Source organism: Ictalurus punctatus, chromosome 17 (genome assembly GCF_001660625.3).
Source record: "Ictalurus punctatus breed USDA103 chromosome 17, Coco_2.0, whole genome shotgun sequence".
Classification (NCBI taxonomy): Eukaryota; Metazoa; Chordata; class Actinopteri; order Siluriformes; family Ictaluridae; genus Ictalurus; species Ictalurus punctatus.
In genome coordinates, this window is record NC_030432.2 from 17,384,628 (window position 1) to 17,402,372 (window position 17,745).

Sequence of the window (17,745 nt, forward strand, 5' to 3'; positions counted from 1 at the left end):
GAGAGAGGGAGAGGGAGAGAGAGAGCGGGAGAGAGAGAGGGAGAGAGAGGGAGAGAGAGAGGGAGAGAATGCGCACTTAGAGCCCAGTGAGGAGAATTATTCTCCAAATTTTTTTTTAACATTGCCAAAAACACAATAGAGGCAAAGAGGAAATTTGGAACTTTGTGCTACAGGAAGTGGGCTAGTTTCCACAAGTTTGGGGTAAATATTACCTTTATTTATTTATTTATTTACTTATTTTTTATTATTATTATTTTTTTATCTCTAACCAGAATAAGACTTTTTTTTTTTTCTCTTTGTTTCCTGTATGGTTGATCATGCAAATACTGCACATTGAGGACTTCTCCATTTGTTTGACGGTTTCCTTTAGATTTGAAGGGCCTAGTTTAGTTTGAAGAATTCCCTTAAACTGATTTGGAGTCCTTGGGGCCATTTATTAAGAACACCGGATTTGATTGTAAGGTAATTTACTTTTCATAACCTGTAATTATTTGTCATATTATTTGTCTTATTATTTGTCTGTAATATTCGTCAGTATTTTTTACAAATTCTTTTCTGATCAGCTGACAGAATGTGTACTACTTTGAACATTCAAACTAACGCATTGTAAAATATAATATTCACAATATAATATTGGATTATAATTTATATCATGTAGATTTTGATAAAAATTCAAATATAATATTTACTGTATATTTTTAGGTGATAGCGGTCATTGTGATTAAACACCCTGCTGTGTTACTATTATATAACATACCCATAGAAATATGTATATGGTTAAAAGATGAAATTAGACAATACTTTTTGTGAAGGAACAACTTCATTTATTGTTTTTAGTTCACAGGATTGAATGTAAATAAATGCTATGAATTTACACTACAGATAAGAATCATTTTGCACAAGAACAAATTTCTCAGTTCCACATGAACTGTTTAACTGCAAAGACTACACCTTGAGAGTGAGTCATTTGCAGCTGTGTATATAAGCCTACCAAATATGATTATGTGATGCATTCACACATGAGCAGAACTGATGTGCCTATATATGTCTTAGAGTTTCTAAGAACCAGAATTTGAAATGGAAATGTTTTATTTTTCATAAGCAACCAGATCACACCGTAGCCTCAAAGAGATGTATTCAGTGTGGAATTCTGTCCTTTCCTGGGGTGTGTATTATTATTATCATTTTTATTAAAATTCTAGAGAAAAAAGAAAGTATTGCTTCATCCATACAATGATTTAAGTAAGGAATAAAACACTGGGGGTGCTGCTATAGTAAAATAATAAATGGCGGGGTGGTGTGATGCAGCTTGACGTGACATGAGGTTACAACAACCACCCTGAAATTAATTATTTTCCTTCAACTGCACTTCCCAAAGTGTTTTAGTCTTCTTATACCACAGCAACCTGTTAATGCGAGCATTTTTATTTATTAAAGAATAACACTATAAACTATAAACAATCATTCCTTCACTTTTTTTTGACATTATTAAGATAATGTAGACATAATATAACCAAAATGTCCTCTGAGGCTCAAAATGTAAAGAGACAGCATTAACTCTGACTGAATAACTGACACTGCAGACGATTTAGATTAATGTTAAATAATGTTTTTTTTTTTGTTTGTTAGTTTTTTTTTTTGTTAGTTTTTTTTTTTGTTAGTTTTTTTTAAATAGGATGTTTTAAAATGATCTGTTACTACAGAAACATGAATGTGTTACAACAAGCACATTAGTATAAACCCATGATTTGAATTAGAGTCAGGTCTAATGTTAAAGCTGCTGTTATAGAAAATTGATCAACAGATCAATCAGAGCAATCAGTTTGAGAATTCAAAATTGTTGTGGTTTATTTAAAAAAAATAGTAACTATTATATTGTTGTTATTGTAGTGGTAATTAATTTTGTGTTACTGATTTTGGTTTCTCCCTCAGTTTTGTTCTGTTTGTTTAGCTCAATAACAATGGAAGATACACGACCTATAGTCATAGAGGAACCAACAACAACAACAACAACAACAAACCAGGAGGGATCGTGTGTCACAATTAAATGCAAATATAAATATCAGAAGGAACTGAAACTGTTGTGGATTAAAGATCCTAAGTGGATTGAAAAAGAAAAGAGATATGATGGAATTATTGTATATAGTAATACAGATGAGCGGCCACAGGTGGCTGAGTACTCTAACAGAGTGGAATTTTTTAATGATCAGAGCAGTCAATGGACCAATTGCACAATAAAAATTCAGGATCTTAAAAAGAATGACAGTGGAAACTATACATTTAGGTACATAGGATCAGACAAATATATAAGTAATACATTTCTTCTCACAGTCGTGGGTGAGTCATATGAACTCTGTTATCTAATTCTTAATTCTGTCTTAATTTTAAATGAATTGGATTACAATCCATCCATTTTGTTAATTTATATTGTAGACAATCCCTGCAAGGTCCACATTAAGCCAGCAAATCTGAACAAGTCACTCAAAGAAGGAGACAGAGTGAGTCTTCAATGTGCAACATCAGCAGCCTGTGAGTTTCATCCTTTATGGCAATCGTCTGGCTCAAGTGAGATTCTCAAAAGTGAGCAAAGTAAAGATGAGGTGGAAAAACGCAGTGAGCTGCAGTTGATCGTGAGCTGGACAGATGATGGGAGAACTTTGACATGTCGTCCTTCTAGAAGTAATGACAACTGGCTGGAGAGGAGGGTTACACTGAGAGTGGAATGTAGGTACAGATGGACAAAATACTGTATATATATTATGTATTTATTGATTATGTTTTGAGAATTTATATAATAATCTTTAATTATATAGCATTTTTCCTGTTGTGTTCAAAATATCAACATTTGTCACCTACAAAAGATTACAATGTAAAAAATGTGATTGTATTTGAGGAATTAAACATGACAGGGTTGTGGGATGCCACCCAGAAGCTGATTATTTTCCAATAACAGCACGTACAAAAATGTTTATTTCCTTTTATTACACAGCAATTTGTCAATGCTAACATGTTTCTGTTAATTAAAGAATGACAATATATATCTTTATTTGTTTATAGCTATGTTTCCTGTTTTGGAATGTTCACGAAACAAGTTAATTCACGGTTTATATGTTATATAACACGTTATATTGGCTGGTCGTTGTCTCAACAGAATCTTGTTTTTCTCTCTCTGAAGCTTGCCATATCATGTGACAGAGAAACCTCAAAGCACCTCTGCACTGAAGACTTTCTTTTATTGGAAAAATGATAACTTTACCTCTTTTACATTTGTTGACAAAACCATCACCATATCAACAATTACAAACACTTTTAAAATCAGTTTATGTGCCACAAACTGTTACTATAGAAATTATCATGTATTAGACGGAGGGCATTAATATAAACCTGTACTATGCCATGCAGCCAACACTACTGTCAGATCTGCTATTTAAAAAAAAACATTAATCATGACTGTTTGACCAATCAGAACTGAGAAATCATCGTTTACATTTATGGCATTTGTCAGATGCCCATATCCAGAGTGACTTATGTTCATCTCATTTTTACATTTGAGCAGTTAAGGGCCTTGCTCAGGGGCCCAGTTGTGGCAGCTTGGTGCTGGGATTTAAACTCATGACCTTCTTGTGAAAATCCAACATCTTAACCACTGAGCTACCACTGCCCCTATCAGTACTGTCTTCACAGCATATAAATGTATATGAGACAAGTCTATAAGAATTACTATACATTATATAAACAAAAATGTTAAAAGACTAAGAGTAGACAATGTTAAATATATATATTTTGGACTATTTTTGATCTGGCTTTAAAAACATTCTCCTCCAGTTGAGTGGATGTGTTTCCTGAATATCTACGGTGTTCCAATTCAAGGAGGACATGTTTTTTGCAAGCCAATGTTAGTGCTACAACATATGCTATCTCCATGTTTTATTTATTTATTTATTTATATATTTATCTAGATGCACCCACAGAAACAAAAGTGATTGAGAGCTCAAGCTCTAAGGATGTGAAAGAAGGAGAACAAGTGACAATTTCATGCTCCAGCAAGGCCCGCCCTAACGCTAACTTCACATGGATTAAACATCAAAGCTCTTTTTCCCGGCATGGAGAAAACCTTACTTTATATAATATGACACCAGAAGATGGAGGCAAATTCTACTGTCTGGCTAACAATGAACATGGAAGTGAAAAGTCAAATGACATAAAAATCAATGTTATTTGTAAGTATGTGTCTGTTATTGAATTAACAAGTGCCCCCTACCCCCCACCCCATTGTGAAAAATTAAATACCTAAAATAAAAATATTTTTTTTAAATATAGCTAAGTAAAACACTGCAACATGCAAACAACAATGCAATCAGAATGGACTTTTATCGTCAGTGGAGTGGTTAAGTTCAAGTTCTGAAATTGTTTTATTAAAGTATAACATAATTATTCTATAAATGTTACTTTAACAGCTGCAAGAAATAGCCTAACAGGCTTCATAGTCTATATAGGCCCAGTATGGTTTGTGATTTATTTTCATGAATAAAAACGTTTCAAAAACATCCCTCCATTGTCATGATTCCCCCTTGAAGCAGCGTGCTCTAAGCGCGAATGCGCGAGCACCTGCTTTTCCATTGTTGACAGTAGTGACATCTGGACACGTGTGTTTTTGTTTATGTTACTGTCATGTCTCCTCCCTGTTCTGTCATTGGCTGGGATTTCACGTGTGTCTGTATTGCCCTCAGCTGCTAGCAGTTTAGACGCTGATTATGTCTACTATATACCAGCACACAACACGGAAGATTATCGTAGAGTTAGATTAGATCGTTTAGTAGTCATAGTCACGGTCCATGTTTAGAGTTAGTTCACGCTGGATTATCCGCTCCCAGTTCCTCGTCATAGTTCATGTTTCTCGTTTTATTTATCGGCCCTATTTTAAGTGACCACGACCTTGATTCATGTTTAACCCTGTGTATGCCTTTTTGCCGATCACCTGACCTTCGCCTGTTTATGGATCACGTTTTGGATTTGTCTGCCTGTCGCTCCTTTAAAATAAACACTGTTCATACATGCACTTACATCTCCGCTCCGTCACGATACGTGACACCCATCTGATTTTTTTTTTTTGGAAATCGCATGCTGAATATATGCATAATGTCTTTTGTGTTTCTCAGATGCTCCAAAAGGTGTCGATATCAATCCTAAATTAGCTGAACTCAAAGAAGGGGACAGGCTTACACTCACGTGTCTGGTGCAAAACAGCAATCCAGAAGTTGACATGCAGTCCTACAGATGGTACAAAGATGGTCAAGAGATTAATCAACAAACAATGAATACATTCACTGTGCCAAGTGTAAGACAGCGTGATAAAGGAGTGTATCAGTGTCAGGCCAGAAATTCAGTAGGAGAGACCATGTCTACAAACATTACCCAAGTATCTGTGAAGTGTAAGTATTATGTGGGTATATGTGGAAATGTGGGACGAGCTATAATTCCACTATGACTCATATTTTTTCAGAAATGAGATAAACAAATGAGTGATACTTGTATTTTTACAAGTAAGTGACAGTGAGGCACAATGTTAAAAAACAAAAAAGTGAAAATATCTTCTTAAGGAAAAAGCATATACATTTTACCTTTAAGTTTTATACGAATATATATTTTTTAAAACAACATCATGCCCTGAAATTATACATGTGAAATTGGTGAATTATATGAAGCACATAAAACCACATGAAAAATTAACATATGAAAGTAAATAAACGATGTGTTAAAAAGAATTACAAAAATGACAGGAAACGTGAAAAAAAGAAAAACATTCACTACATGCAAAAAGTCCAAAATCACGTGTACAACTTGTATGGCTTAAATGATCTATAAACGATTACACCATGAAAAGTCTTCTGTTTATATAAACTTTCTTTAAAGTTGCTCAGAAGAGTCTATAAAAAATGATGTATTTTTATGAAGCAACAGTGTCTTGTACAATGATGTTTAAAACATTAACTTTTTTTAATGAATTATCAGAACATACATTATGTGCACTATTAAAAATCATCTTTTTTTAATAGAAAAAGTCTCTCTCCACAGATCATCCACAAAACACATTCATTGACGGCACAAGTGGAATTAAGTTGGGGTTTGAACTTAACCTTAAATGCGTTACTGAGGCTGAACCTGTTCCTCACAAATATTCCTGGTATTTTAAACCAGAACATGAACAGCAGTTTGTCACCCTTTCACACACGGATGAGATGTACCGGATTGAGAAAGTGGCTGTTAGTAATGCTGGGTTGTATAAGTGCAGTGCGCAGAACGATGTAGGTAAAGGAGCAAACTCTACTGAAAAAAATGTTTTTGTGTTCTGTAAGTATAGTTTTTTATTTGTTTTTTACCTTCATGGTGTTATTTTTAAGCCATGTGAAATATCATGTTTAACATTATACCACTGCATACAAATCCTATTACATCAGCAAGAAGAGAGCTTGGTATTTGTGTTTGGGCATTTTCAACCTCTTTTCTTTTTCTACTTTTTTCATCAGAAACTGTAGCTCTAAGTTATTGTTGAAATGATGGCAAATTATTATTTTTTTAAACTTCTACGTTACTGTAAACTTTACAACATTACTGGAAGTTTCTGGAATGTTATGGTTCTAGGAACTTTTGGTTACAAGAATGTTCAAGCAGCCACATTTTCTGGGTGTTCTGAAAACATTTATAAATAACATTTTAAGTAACCATAATATTAAATTCTTAACAGTAAAGTCTGACTAGGAAAGTTGTGTGGGCAATATTATACTAACATTGTCGAGCAAACCATTATGACAGCTCATTTTAAAACTTACACTGTTTTAAAATGATCTGAACACTTACTGTACAGTCTTTCCAGGATTTTGAGATTTTCAATCAAAGAAATTAATGCAAAATCAAGGAAACGTCGCAATTGTTACGAAACAAGACTGGGACAGGAAGTAAGCGCAGGAGTAAAGTCTTTATTTACACACTAAAGTGACTAGTACAGGAAACGGGAAAATGGGGTCAAAACAGAAACAAGACTATGAAACTATACAGCATAGCACAATAATCCCTCAACCCGTTTTACACCTGTACTCATCTAGCATTTAGCTATGGCATGAAACAAGAAACTATACATGAAAACCATTTAACTAAGGCTATGGCATGGAACACGAAGCCAGAACAAATCATGGAACCGCTACCGTTTTTGCACATTTACACAGATAGACATTAACTAGAACTGAGGCCTTATACATGAACTCAAAGCAGGGCATAGAAACATTACCACGTGGCGCGTTACACATCTTACTTCATTACCTCTAATACTCGTTTAACTATAGCATGGAACTATCATTTAAATATGACATGAATCTCTCGTTTAACTATTACATGAAACTATCACTTAACAATGACATGAAACTCTCTTTTAACAATGACATGAAACTCTCGTTTAACTATGGCATGAAACTCTCGTTTAACGATGACATGGACTCATGTTTAACTATGGCATTACACTCACGTTTAACTATGGCATGAAACAAGGAACAAGAAACTAGACAGGACATGGAAACTTTACCACGTGGCACCATTACATCTTTTAGTCTGTAATACCGCGTGATGTGCGCAGCAACGCGAGGGGTTCAAACAACCAGTCACATTTACCTTAACTGCTGACAACTGGTAACACTTGGAAACACAACCTCGTGCCTCCGCCAATAACTAAACAGGGAGGGGGCAGAACAGAAACCAAAACAAGTGCACGTGTCCATTGTAAACAAAGTCTTATCGTCCATACGCACTTCAAGCGCATGCATGCACTCTCCAGCTGACCGTGTACGTCGTCGCCACAGCGCCATCTGCCGGCGAGATCGTGACAGCAATATTCGAAGGAGCTTGCAAATTTTTTGTTTTCTGCAGATTTGGGCCCTCTTCGATTCAGGTTCGTCGAATATGAGTGCAGCTAAAAGGTTTCATTTACGAACAAACATCACTGCAAAAGACAAAACAATTCAGTGTGATTATAATTTCGCAATTCAAGTATTTTTCCACAATAAAACGCACAAAACGCAAATTGCATCACAAATTTGGAAAAAAGCCACAGCAAAACCAATGTTGGCTGCAACAATTAAAAAAAAACAAAACAAAAAAAACACAAAATCATGGACTGACTGAATAACTATCTACAGTGAGGGAAAAAAGTATTTGATCATCTACTGATTTTCTAAGTTTGACACTGACAAAGAAATGATCGTTCTAAAATTTTAATGGTAGATTTATTTGAACAGTGAGAGACAGAATAACAAGAAAAAAAATCCAGAAAAACGCACGTCAAAAATGTTATAAATTGATTTGCATTTTAATGAGGGAAATAAGTATTTGACCCCTCTGCAAAACATGACTTAGTACTTGGTGGCAAAACCCTTCTTGGCAATCACAGAGGTCAGACGTTTCTTGTAGTTGGCCACCAGGTTTGCATACATCTCAGGAGGGGTTTTTGTCCCACTCCTCTTTGCAGATCTTCTCCAAGTTTTTAAGGTTTCGAGGCTGACGTTTGGCAACTCGAACCTTCAGCTCCCTCCACAGATTTTCTATGGGATTAAGGTCTGGAGACTGGCTAGGCCACTCCAGGACCTTAATGTGCTTCTTCTTGAGCCACTCCTTTGTTGCCTTGGCCGTGTGTTTTGGGTCACTGTCATGCAAGAATACCCATCCACGACCCATTTTCAATGCCCTAGCTGAGGGAAGGAGGTTCTCACCCAAGATTTGAAGGTGCATGGCCCCGCCCATTGTCCATTTGATGCGTTGAAGTTTTCCTGTCCCCTTAGCAGAAAAACACCCCCAAAGCATAATGTTTCCACCTCCATGTTTGACAGTGGGGATGGTGTTCTTGGGGTCATAGGCAGCAATCCTCCTCCTCCAAACACGGCAAGTTGAGTTGATGGCAAAGAGCTCCATTTTGGTCTCATCTGACCACAACACTTTCACCCAGTTGTCCTCTGTATCATTCAGATGTTCATTGGCAAACTTCAGACGGGCATGCATATGTGTTTTCTTGAGCAGGGGGACCTTGTGGGCGCTGCAGGATTTCAGTCCTTCACAGCGTAGTGTGTTACCAATTGTTTTCTTGGTGACTATGGTCCCAGCTGCCTTGAGATCATTGACAAGATCCTCCCGTGTAGTTCTGGGCTGATTCCTCACTGTTCTCATGATTGTTACAACTCCACGAGGGGAGATCTTGCATGGAGCCCCAGGCCGAGGGAGATTGACAGTTCTTTTGTGTTTCTTCCATTTGCGAATAATCGCACCAATTGTTGTCACCTTCTCACCAAGCTGCTTGGCAATGGTCTTGTAGCCCATTCCAGACTTGTGTAGGTCTACAATCTTGTCCCTGACATCCTTGGAGAGCTCTTTGGTCTTGGCCATGGTGGAGAGTTTGGAATCTGATTGATTGATTGCTTCTGTGGACAGGTGTCTTTTATACAGGTAACAAGCTGAGATTAGGAGCACAATCTTAAAGGGAGTGCTCCTAATCTCAGCTTGTTACCTGTATAAAAGACACCTGGGAGCCAGAAATCTTTCTGATTGAGAGGGGGTCAAATACTTATTTCCCTCATTAAAATGCAAATCAATTTATAACATTTCTGACATGCGTTTTTCTGGATTTTCTTGTTGTTATTCTGTCTCTCACTGTTCAAATAAATCTACCATTAAAATTATAGACTGATCATTTCGTTGTCAGTGGGCAAACGTACAAAATCAGCAGGGGATCAAATACTTTTTTCCCTCACTGTAATAACATTCTCAGTTCTCTGTTAGCTGAGACTATAGTACAGTAGCAGTTGGAGTCCAGGTAAAGAGTAAATGTATTTATTAGTATATAGTGACTGGTGTATTTCATGCCTTTTTACATTGTTAAAGTGCTTTGTTTTCTAATTCCTCAATATATATATATATATATATATATATATATATATATATATATATATATATATATATATATATATATATATAAAACACATGCATTTCTCTGTAAAATGTTGCCCTCACTTTTATTCACAGATCCCCCCAAAACACCAAATCTGACCATGAAAGAAGTTGTAAAGGAAGAAGAATTATATACTATAACATGCACTGTAGAAAGCTCACCCCAGGCGAATCTCACGCTAAGTAGATCCTCTCTGACAAACCCAGAAAAAGACATAATCACAGTCCAGTATGTTCAGTCCAACATACTCAAATTTGCTGCCAATGCGACCGTGTCAGATGCAGGTATGTACACCTGCGAAGCGGAAAACACAGAGGGAAAAAACTTCTCAAAAAATCAGCTGAAAGTTTTGTGTAAGTAAAACTGCTTCCCTTTGCTCTATTTCGTGCAGTGAGCTTGTTTTGTAATATTATCAAGAAGTACATAAGCTATGACTGAGAGCTAAATACATCGTGTGACAAACAAAAGGCATGTTCATTAACATGAATATGTGACAATTACATAATTTTCTGGTAGACTGTCAGTTCTATTTCTCCAGCCTGTTAGACCCTAAGCCAGAGGAGAAGCAATGGCTCCGATTCATGTGGTCCCGGTTCTTTGGAGTGGGTGCAGCTCCAACTGGATAAGCACTGTAGGAACCTGGACAGTGTAGAACAGTTTGTGGGGGCGTTCATGATATGGTTCGGGAGTCCGGACGCGAGGGTCGAGCTAGAACAACTTTTCGGGGGGGGGGTAAGTCTGGCAGGCAAACCTGCCCTGCCGTTTACCCACTGCTACAGGCAAACTCATGCAAAGCCCCAGCCGGAGGTTAACCTGGCGACCTCTGAGCTCGAACCTGAGACCCACGAGGTGGGCTCACCTGTCGAGCTCCAGCTAGAGGTCAACAGGGCAAGCCGACCAAGTTCTGCTCACGCCCAAGTCTAACGACACGGCCGACCATGTTCTGCTCAAGCCCGAGTCTACCGACCCGGTCGCCCAAGTTCAGCCCACGCCCAAGTCTACCGACCCGGTCGCCCAAGTTCAGCCCACGCCCAAGTCTACCGACCCGGTCGCCCAAGTTCATCCCACGCCCAAGACTACCGACACGACCACCCAAGTTCTGCCCACGCCTGAGTCTGCTGACACGGACAACCAAGCTCTGCTCACGTCCATGTCTGCTGACATGCACAACCAAGTGTTTGTTGAAACAAACAACCAAGCTCTGCTCATGTTTCCGTCTGATGACCCAACCAATCAAGTTATGTTCACGCCCGAGTCTGCTGACACGCACAGCCAAGTTATGTTCACGCCCAAGTCAGCTGACGGGGACAACCAAGCTCTGCTCACGTCCACGTCTGCTGACATGCACAACCAAGTGTCTGTTGACACGGACAACCAAGCTCTGCTCACATCCCAGTCGGCTGACATGACCAGCCAAGTTCAGCTTGCAGGCTCAGCCGAGGACGTCGCTCTGCCTTCCCGTTCAGCCAGGGACGTCGCTCCGCTTTCATGCTCCGACGAGGACGTCGCCCTGCTTCCCTGCTCTGCTGAGTACAGCGCTCTGTTTATCTGTTCAGCCGAGGACGTCGCTCTGCTTTCCTGCTCCGCCGAGGACGTCGCTCTGCCTTCATGCTCCGCCGAGGACTTCGCTCAGCCCACCTGCCCTGCTGTGAACGTCGCTCCGCTTTCATGCTCAGCTGAGGTCATCACTCAGCCTCCCTGTTCAGCTGAGGTCGTCATTCAGTCTCCTTGCTCGGCTGAGGTCATCGCTCAGCCTTCCTGCTCCATGGCGAATATCGTTCCCCCCTCCTGCTTCGAGGGGACCCACCCTCCTCTCTCTGGCCTTACAGGGGACTTCGCTCCGCTTTCCTGCTCCGCCGAGGAAGTCGCTCAGCCTGTCTGCCTGGCTGTGGTCGTCGCTCTGTTTCCCTGTTCAGCCGAGGACGTCGCTCTGCTTTCCTGCTCCACCGAAGACGTCGCTCTGCCTTCATGCTCCGCCGAGGACTTCGCTCAGCCTGTCTGCCCGGCTGTGGTTGTCGCTCTGCCTACCTGTTCAGCCGGGGACGTCGCTCCGCTTTCATGCTCTGACGAGGACGTCGCCCTGTTTCCCTGCTCTGCTGAGTACAGCTCTCTGTTTCCCTGTTCAGCGGAGGACGTTGCTCTGCTTTCCAGCTCCGCCGAGGACGTCGCTCTGCCGAGGACTTCGCTCAGCCTGCCTGCCCGGCTGTGGTCGTCACTCCGCTTTCATGCTCCGCTGAGGACTTCACTCAGCCTGTCTGCCCGGCTGTCGTCGTTACTCTGCCTCCCTGTTCAGCCAGGGACATCGCCCCGCCATCCCGCTCCGCCAAGGACGTCGCCCCACCGTCCCGCTCCTCCAAGGACGTCGCCCTGCAGTCCTGCTCCTCCGAGGACGTCGCCCCGCCGTCCCGCTCTTCCGAGGACGTCGCCCCGCCGTCCTGCTCCGCTGAGGACGTCGCTCCGCTTTCATGCTCCGCCGAGGACGTCGCTCAGCCTGTCTGCCTGGCTGTGGTAGTTACTCTGCCTCCATGTTAAGCCAGGACCGTCGCTCCGCTTCCCTGCGCCGCCAAGAACACCGTGCGGTTTCCTGGCTCTACTTGGGACATTCAGCCCAGGGGGCCGGGGCCGCCAATGAAATGGGATGACTCATGGCACTCCGGGAGGCGTGCCTTTGGTGGAGGGTTCTGTCATGATTCCCCCTTGAAGCAGCGTGCTCTAAGCGCGAATGCGCGAGCACCTGCTTTTCCATTATTGACAGTAGTGACATCTGGACACGTGCGTTTTGTTTATGTTTCTGTCATGTCTCCTCCCTGTTCTGTCATTGGCTGGGATTTCACGTGTGTCTGTATTGCCCTCAGCTGCTAGCAGTTTAGACGCTGATTATGTCTACATATATACCAGCACACAACACGGAAGATTATCGTAGAGTTAGATTAGTTCGTTTAGTAGTCATAGTCATAGTCATAGTCATAGTCAGTTCACGCTGGATTATCCGCTCCCAGTTCCTCGTCATAGTTCATGTTTCTCGTTTCGTTTATCGACCCTGTTTTCCGTGACCACGACCTTGATTCATGTTTAACCCTGTGTATGCCTTTTTGCCGATCGCCTGACTTTCGCCTGTTTATGGATCACGTTTTGGATTTGTCTGCCTGTCGCTCCTTTAAAATAAACTCTGTTCATACATGCACTTACATCTCCGCTCCGTCACGATACGTGACACCCATCTGATTTTTTTTTTTTTTTTTGGAAATCGCATGCTGAATATATGCATAATGTCTTTTGTGTTTCTCAGATGCTCCAAAAGGTGTCGATATCAATCCTAAATTAGCTGAACTCAAAGAAGGGGACAGGCTTACACTCACGTGTCTGGTGCAAAACAGCAATCCAGAAGTTGACATGCAGTCCTACAGATGGTACAAAGATGGTCAAGAGATTAATCAACAAACAATGAATACATTCACTGTGCCAAGTGTAAGACAGCGTGATAAAGGAGTGTATCAGTGTCAGGCCAGAAATTCAGTAGGAGAGACCATGTCTACAAACATTACCCAAGTATCTGTGAAGTGTAAGTATTATATGGAAATGTGGGACGAGCTATAATTCCACTATGACTCATATTTTTTCAGAAATGAGATAAACAAATGAGTGAAACTTGTATTTTTACAAGTAAGTGACAGTGAGGCACAATGTTAAAAAACAAAAAAGTGAAAATATCTTCTTAAGGAAAAAGCATATACATTTTACCTTTAAGTTTTATACGAATATATATTTTTTAAAACAACATCATGCCCTGAAATTATACATGTGAAATTGGTGAATTATATGAAGTACATAAAACCACATGAAAAATTAACATATGAAAGTAAATAAACGATGTGTTAAAAAGAATTACAAAAATGACAGGAGACGTGAAAAAAGAAAAACATTCACTACATGCAAAAAGTCCAAAATCACGTGTACAATTTGTATGACTTAAATGATCTATAAACGATTACACCATGAAAAGTCTTCTGTTTATATAAACTTTCTTTAAAGTTGTTCAAAAGAGTCTATAAAAAATTGTGTTTTTATGAAGCAACAGTGTTTTGTACAATGATGTTTAAAACATTAACTTTTTTAATGAATTATCAGAACATACATTATGTGCGTTATTAAAAATCTTCTTTTTTTAATAGAAAAAGTCTCTCTCCACAGATCATCCACAAAACACATTCATTGACGGCAGAAGTGGAATAAAATTGGGGTTTGAACTTAACCTTAAATGCGTTACTGAGGCCGATCCTCTTCCTCACACATATTCCTGGTATTTTAAACCAGAACATGAACAGCAGTTTGTCACCCTTTCACACACGGATGAGATGTACCGGATTGAGAAAGTGGCTGTTAGTAATGCTGGGTTGTATAAGTGCAGTGCGCAGAACGATGTAGGTAAAGGAGCAAACTCTACTGAAAAAAATGTTTTTGTGTTCTGTAAGTATAGTTTTTTATTTGTTTTTTACCTTCATGGTGTTATTTTTAAGCCATGTGAAATATCATGTTTAACATTATACCACTGCATATGAATCCTACTACATTAGCAAGAAGAGAGCTTGGCATTTATGTTTGGGCATTTTCAACCTCTTTTCTTTCTCTACTTTTTTCATCAGAAACTGTAGCTCTAAGTTATTGTTGAAATTATGGCAAATTATTATTTTTTAAACTTCTACATTATTGTAAACTTTAAAACGTTACTGGAAGTTTCTGGAATGTTATGGTTCTAGAAACTTTTAGTTACAAGAATGTTCGATCAGCCACATTTTCTGGGTGTTCTGAAAACATTTATAAATAACATTTTAAGTAACCATAATGTTAAATTCTTAACAATAAAGTCTGACTAGGAAAGTTGTGTGGGCAATATTATACTAACATTGTGGAGCAAACCATTAGGACAGCTCATTTTAAAACTTACACTGTTTTAAAATGATCTGAACACTTACTGTACAGTCTTTCCAGGATTTTGAGATTTTCAATCAAAGAAATTAATGCAAAATCAAGGAAACGTCGCAATTGTTATGAAACAAGACTGGGACAGGAAGTAAGCGTAGGAGTAAAGTCTTTATTTACACACTAAAGTGAGTAGTACAGGAAACGGGAAAATGGGGTCAAAACAGAGACAAGGCTATGAAACTATACAGCATAGCACAATAATCCCTCAACCCGTTTTACACCTGTACTCATCTAGCGTTTAGCTATGGCATGAAACAAGAAACTATACATGAAAACCATTTAACTAAGGCTATGGCATGGAACACGAAGCCAGAACAAATCATGGAACCGCTACTGATTTGCACATTTACACAGATAGACATTAACTAGAACTGAGGCCTTATACATGAACTCAAAGCAGGGCATAGAAACATTACCACGTGGCGCGTTACACATCTTACTTCATTACCTCTAATACTCGTTTAACTATAGCATTCAACTATCGTTTAAATATGACATGAATCTCTCGTTTAACTATGACATGAAACTATCGTTTAACAATGACATGAAACTCTCGTTTAACTATGGCATGAAACTCTCTTCTAACAATGACATGACACTCACGTTTAATTATGGTATGAAACTCTCGTTTAAATATGGCATTACACTCACGTTTAACTATGGCATGAAACAAGGAACTAGAAACTAGACAGGACATGGAAACTTTACCGCGTGGCACCATTACATCTTTTCAAACAACCAGTCACATTTACCTTAACTGCTGACAGCTGGTAACACTTGGAAACACAACCTCGTGCCTCCGCCAATAACTAAACAGGGAGGGGACAGAACAGAAACCAAAACAAGTGCACGTGTCCATTGTAAACAAAATCTTATCGTCCATACGCACTTCAAGCACATGCATGCACTCTCCAGATGACCAATCCACAAAATCATGGACTGACTGAATAACTATCTAATAACATTCTCAGTTCTCTGTTAGCTGAGACTATAGTACAGTAGCATTTGGAGTCCAGGTAAAGAGTAAACGTATCTATTAGTATATAGTGACTGGTGTATTTCATGCCTTTTTACATTGTTAAAGTGCTTTGTTTTCTAATTCCTCAATACATACATACATATATATATATATACATATATATATATATATATATATATATATATATATATATATATATATATATATATATATATATAAAACACATGCATTTCTCTGTAAAATGTTGGCCCTCACTTTTATTCACAGATCCTCCCAAAACACCAAATCTGACCATGAAAGATGTTGTAAAGGAAGAAGAATTATATACTATAACATGCACTGTAGAAAGCTCACCCCAGGCAACGCTCACACTAAGCAGATCCTCTCTGACAAACCCAGAAAAAGACATAATCACAGTTCAGTATGTTCAGTCCAACATACTCAAATTTGCTGCCAATGCAACCGTGTCAGATGCAGGTATGTACACCTGCGAAGCGGAAAACACAGAGGGAAAAACCTTCTCAAAAAATCAGCTGAAAGTTTTGTGTAAGTAAAACTGCTTCCCTTTGCTCTATTTTGTGCAGTGAGCTTGTTTTATAATATTATCTAGAAGTACATAAGCTATGACTGAGAGCTAAATACATGTGGTGCTGCTCCCTGTTGTCTTTGCAGATGCCCCTAAAAATGTTACTGCATTAGCAGATCCTGGTGTAGAGCTAAAGGAAGGCTCTAACCTGACACTCACCTGTAAAGCTGATTCTGTACCCGAGGTGTCTGCTTACACATGGAAGAAATCTTCTGCGACACACTCAGAGACAGTGGGGCATGGACAGAAAATAACACTCCATTTCCTGAAGAGCTCTGACTCTGACCATTACTTCTGTATCTCCAGAAATGAAATTGGCAGTGTTAAGTCCTCATCAATATATATCAGAGTCAAGTGTGAGTATCCTTTCTCATAATGCCCGCTCTTGTATCTAAGTTAATGTGAGGAAAATGGATAAAAAGATAAAAATCCATAATTTCAAAATAGCCAGTTAATGAGACTGTTCATGCTAAATTTCATGAAACTTAACAAAATCAGTCATATGAACAAATAATGTGTTTGGTAGGTGGGTTTTATTTTCGTGCGGGTGGAAGCGAGTAGTCAGACATGAAGCTCGTGTGACAAACAAAAGGCATGTTCATTAACATGAATATGTGACAATTACAGTGTTTATTCATTCCTTAATAACTGCCTGGTCAGGGCTGCAGTGGCTTCAATTAGACTAATAGTTTCTTGATATTTCAGAAAATAGAACCAGCTAAATTTGTTGGAAAATATTGTGAACAGATTCAAACAAATTTATACAAACTGATGTTAAAAACAGCCCAGTGCACATTTCTAGTTGAGACTAATTATGAACTGGTGTGAAGTAGCTGAGGTTGTCAGAACCAGAATCCACACATCACGATGTTAGTGCTGGCATTTCTACATCAGAGTGTTTTCAAGTGTTTCTGAGGATATAATGGTAGACATCATAATTAATTCATTAAGAAAGAAACAAATAAACAAACAAACTGAGGAAACATTCTAGGATACACCCACGTTAGGTTTAAATCTGAATAGTGAATAAAGACTAAAAAAAAAAGAAGTTAAAGAAGTGATCTACTGTCTTTGATAACTACTGATGAAGATGATGATGATGATGATGATGATGATGAAGCATAAATTCTGTTAAAAAGTCAGAAATTACGTTATCCTTTGTAACTCAATTAGCCAGTTTATGCAATATTCATCCTATACTTGTTTTCTTGT

The 17,745-nt window shown here is 39.0% G+C and overlaps 1 protein-coding gene across 8 annotated transcripts in view; it reads left to right on the forward strand.

Moving 5' to 3' along the window:
* Positions 1 to 17,745, forward strand: part of si:dkey-24p1.1 (uncharacterized protein LOC556718 homolog) — a 59,685-nt gene that overhangs the window by 36,310 nt on the left and 5,630 nt on the right. For 3 of the 8 annotated variants that reach the window (XM_053687573.1, XM_053687574.1, XM_053687575.1), the window contains 7 exons: positions 5,160 to 5,432; positions 6,076 to 6,351; positions 10,060 to 10,338; positions 13,275 to 13,547; positions 14,177 to 14,452; positions 16,215 to 16,493; positions 16,620 to 16,889. In XM_053687573.1, the coding sequence (XP_053543548.1) occupies positions 5,160 to 5,432; positions 6,076 to 6,351; positions 10,060 to 10,338; positions 13,275 to 13,547; positions 14,177 to 14,452; positions 16,215 to 16,493; positions 16,620 to 16,889 (1,926 nt within the window). Of the gene's footprint in view, positions 1 to 63; positions 202 to 370; positions 463 to 1,102; positions 1,166 to 1,932; positions 2,725 to 3,959; positions 4,221 to 5,159; positions 5,433 to 6,075; positions 6,352 to 10,059; positions 10,339 to 13,274; positions 13,548 to 14,176; positions 14,453 to 16,214; positions 16,494 to 16,619; positions 16,890 to 17,745 lie in introns of those variants that run through there. The other 5 variants (XM_017490600.3, XM_053687576.1, XM_017490603.3 and 2 more) reach the window with 5 other exon arrangements.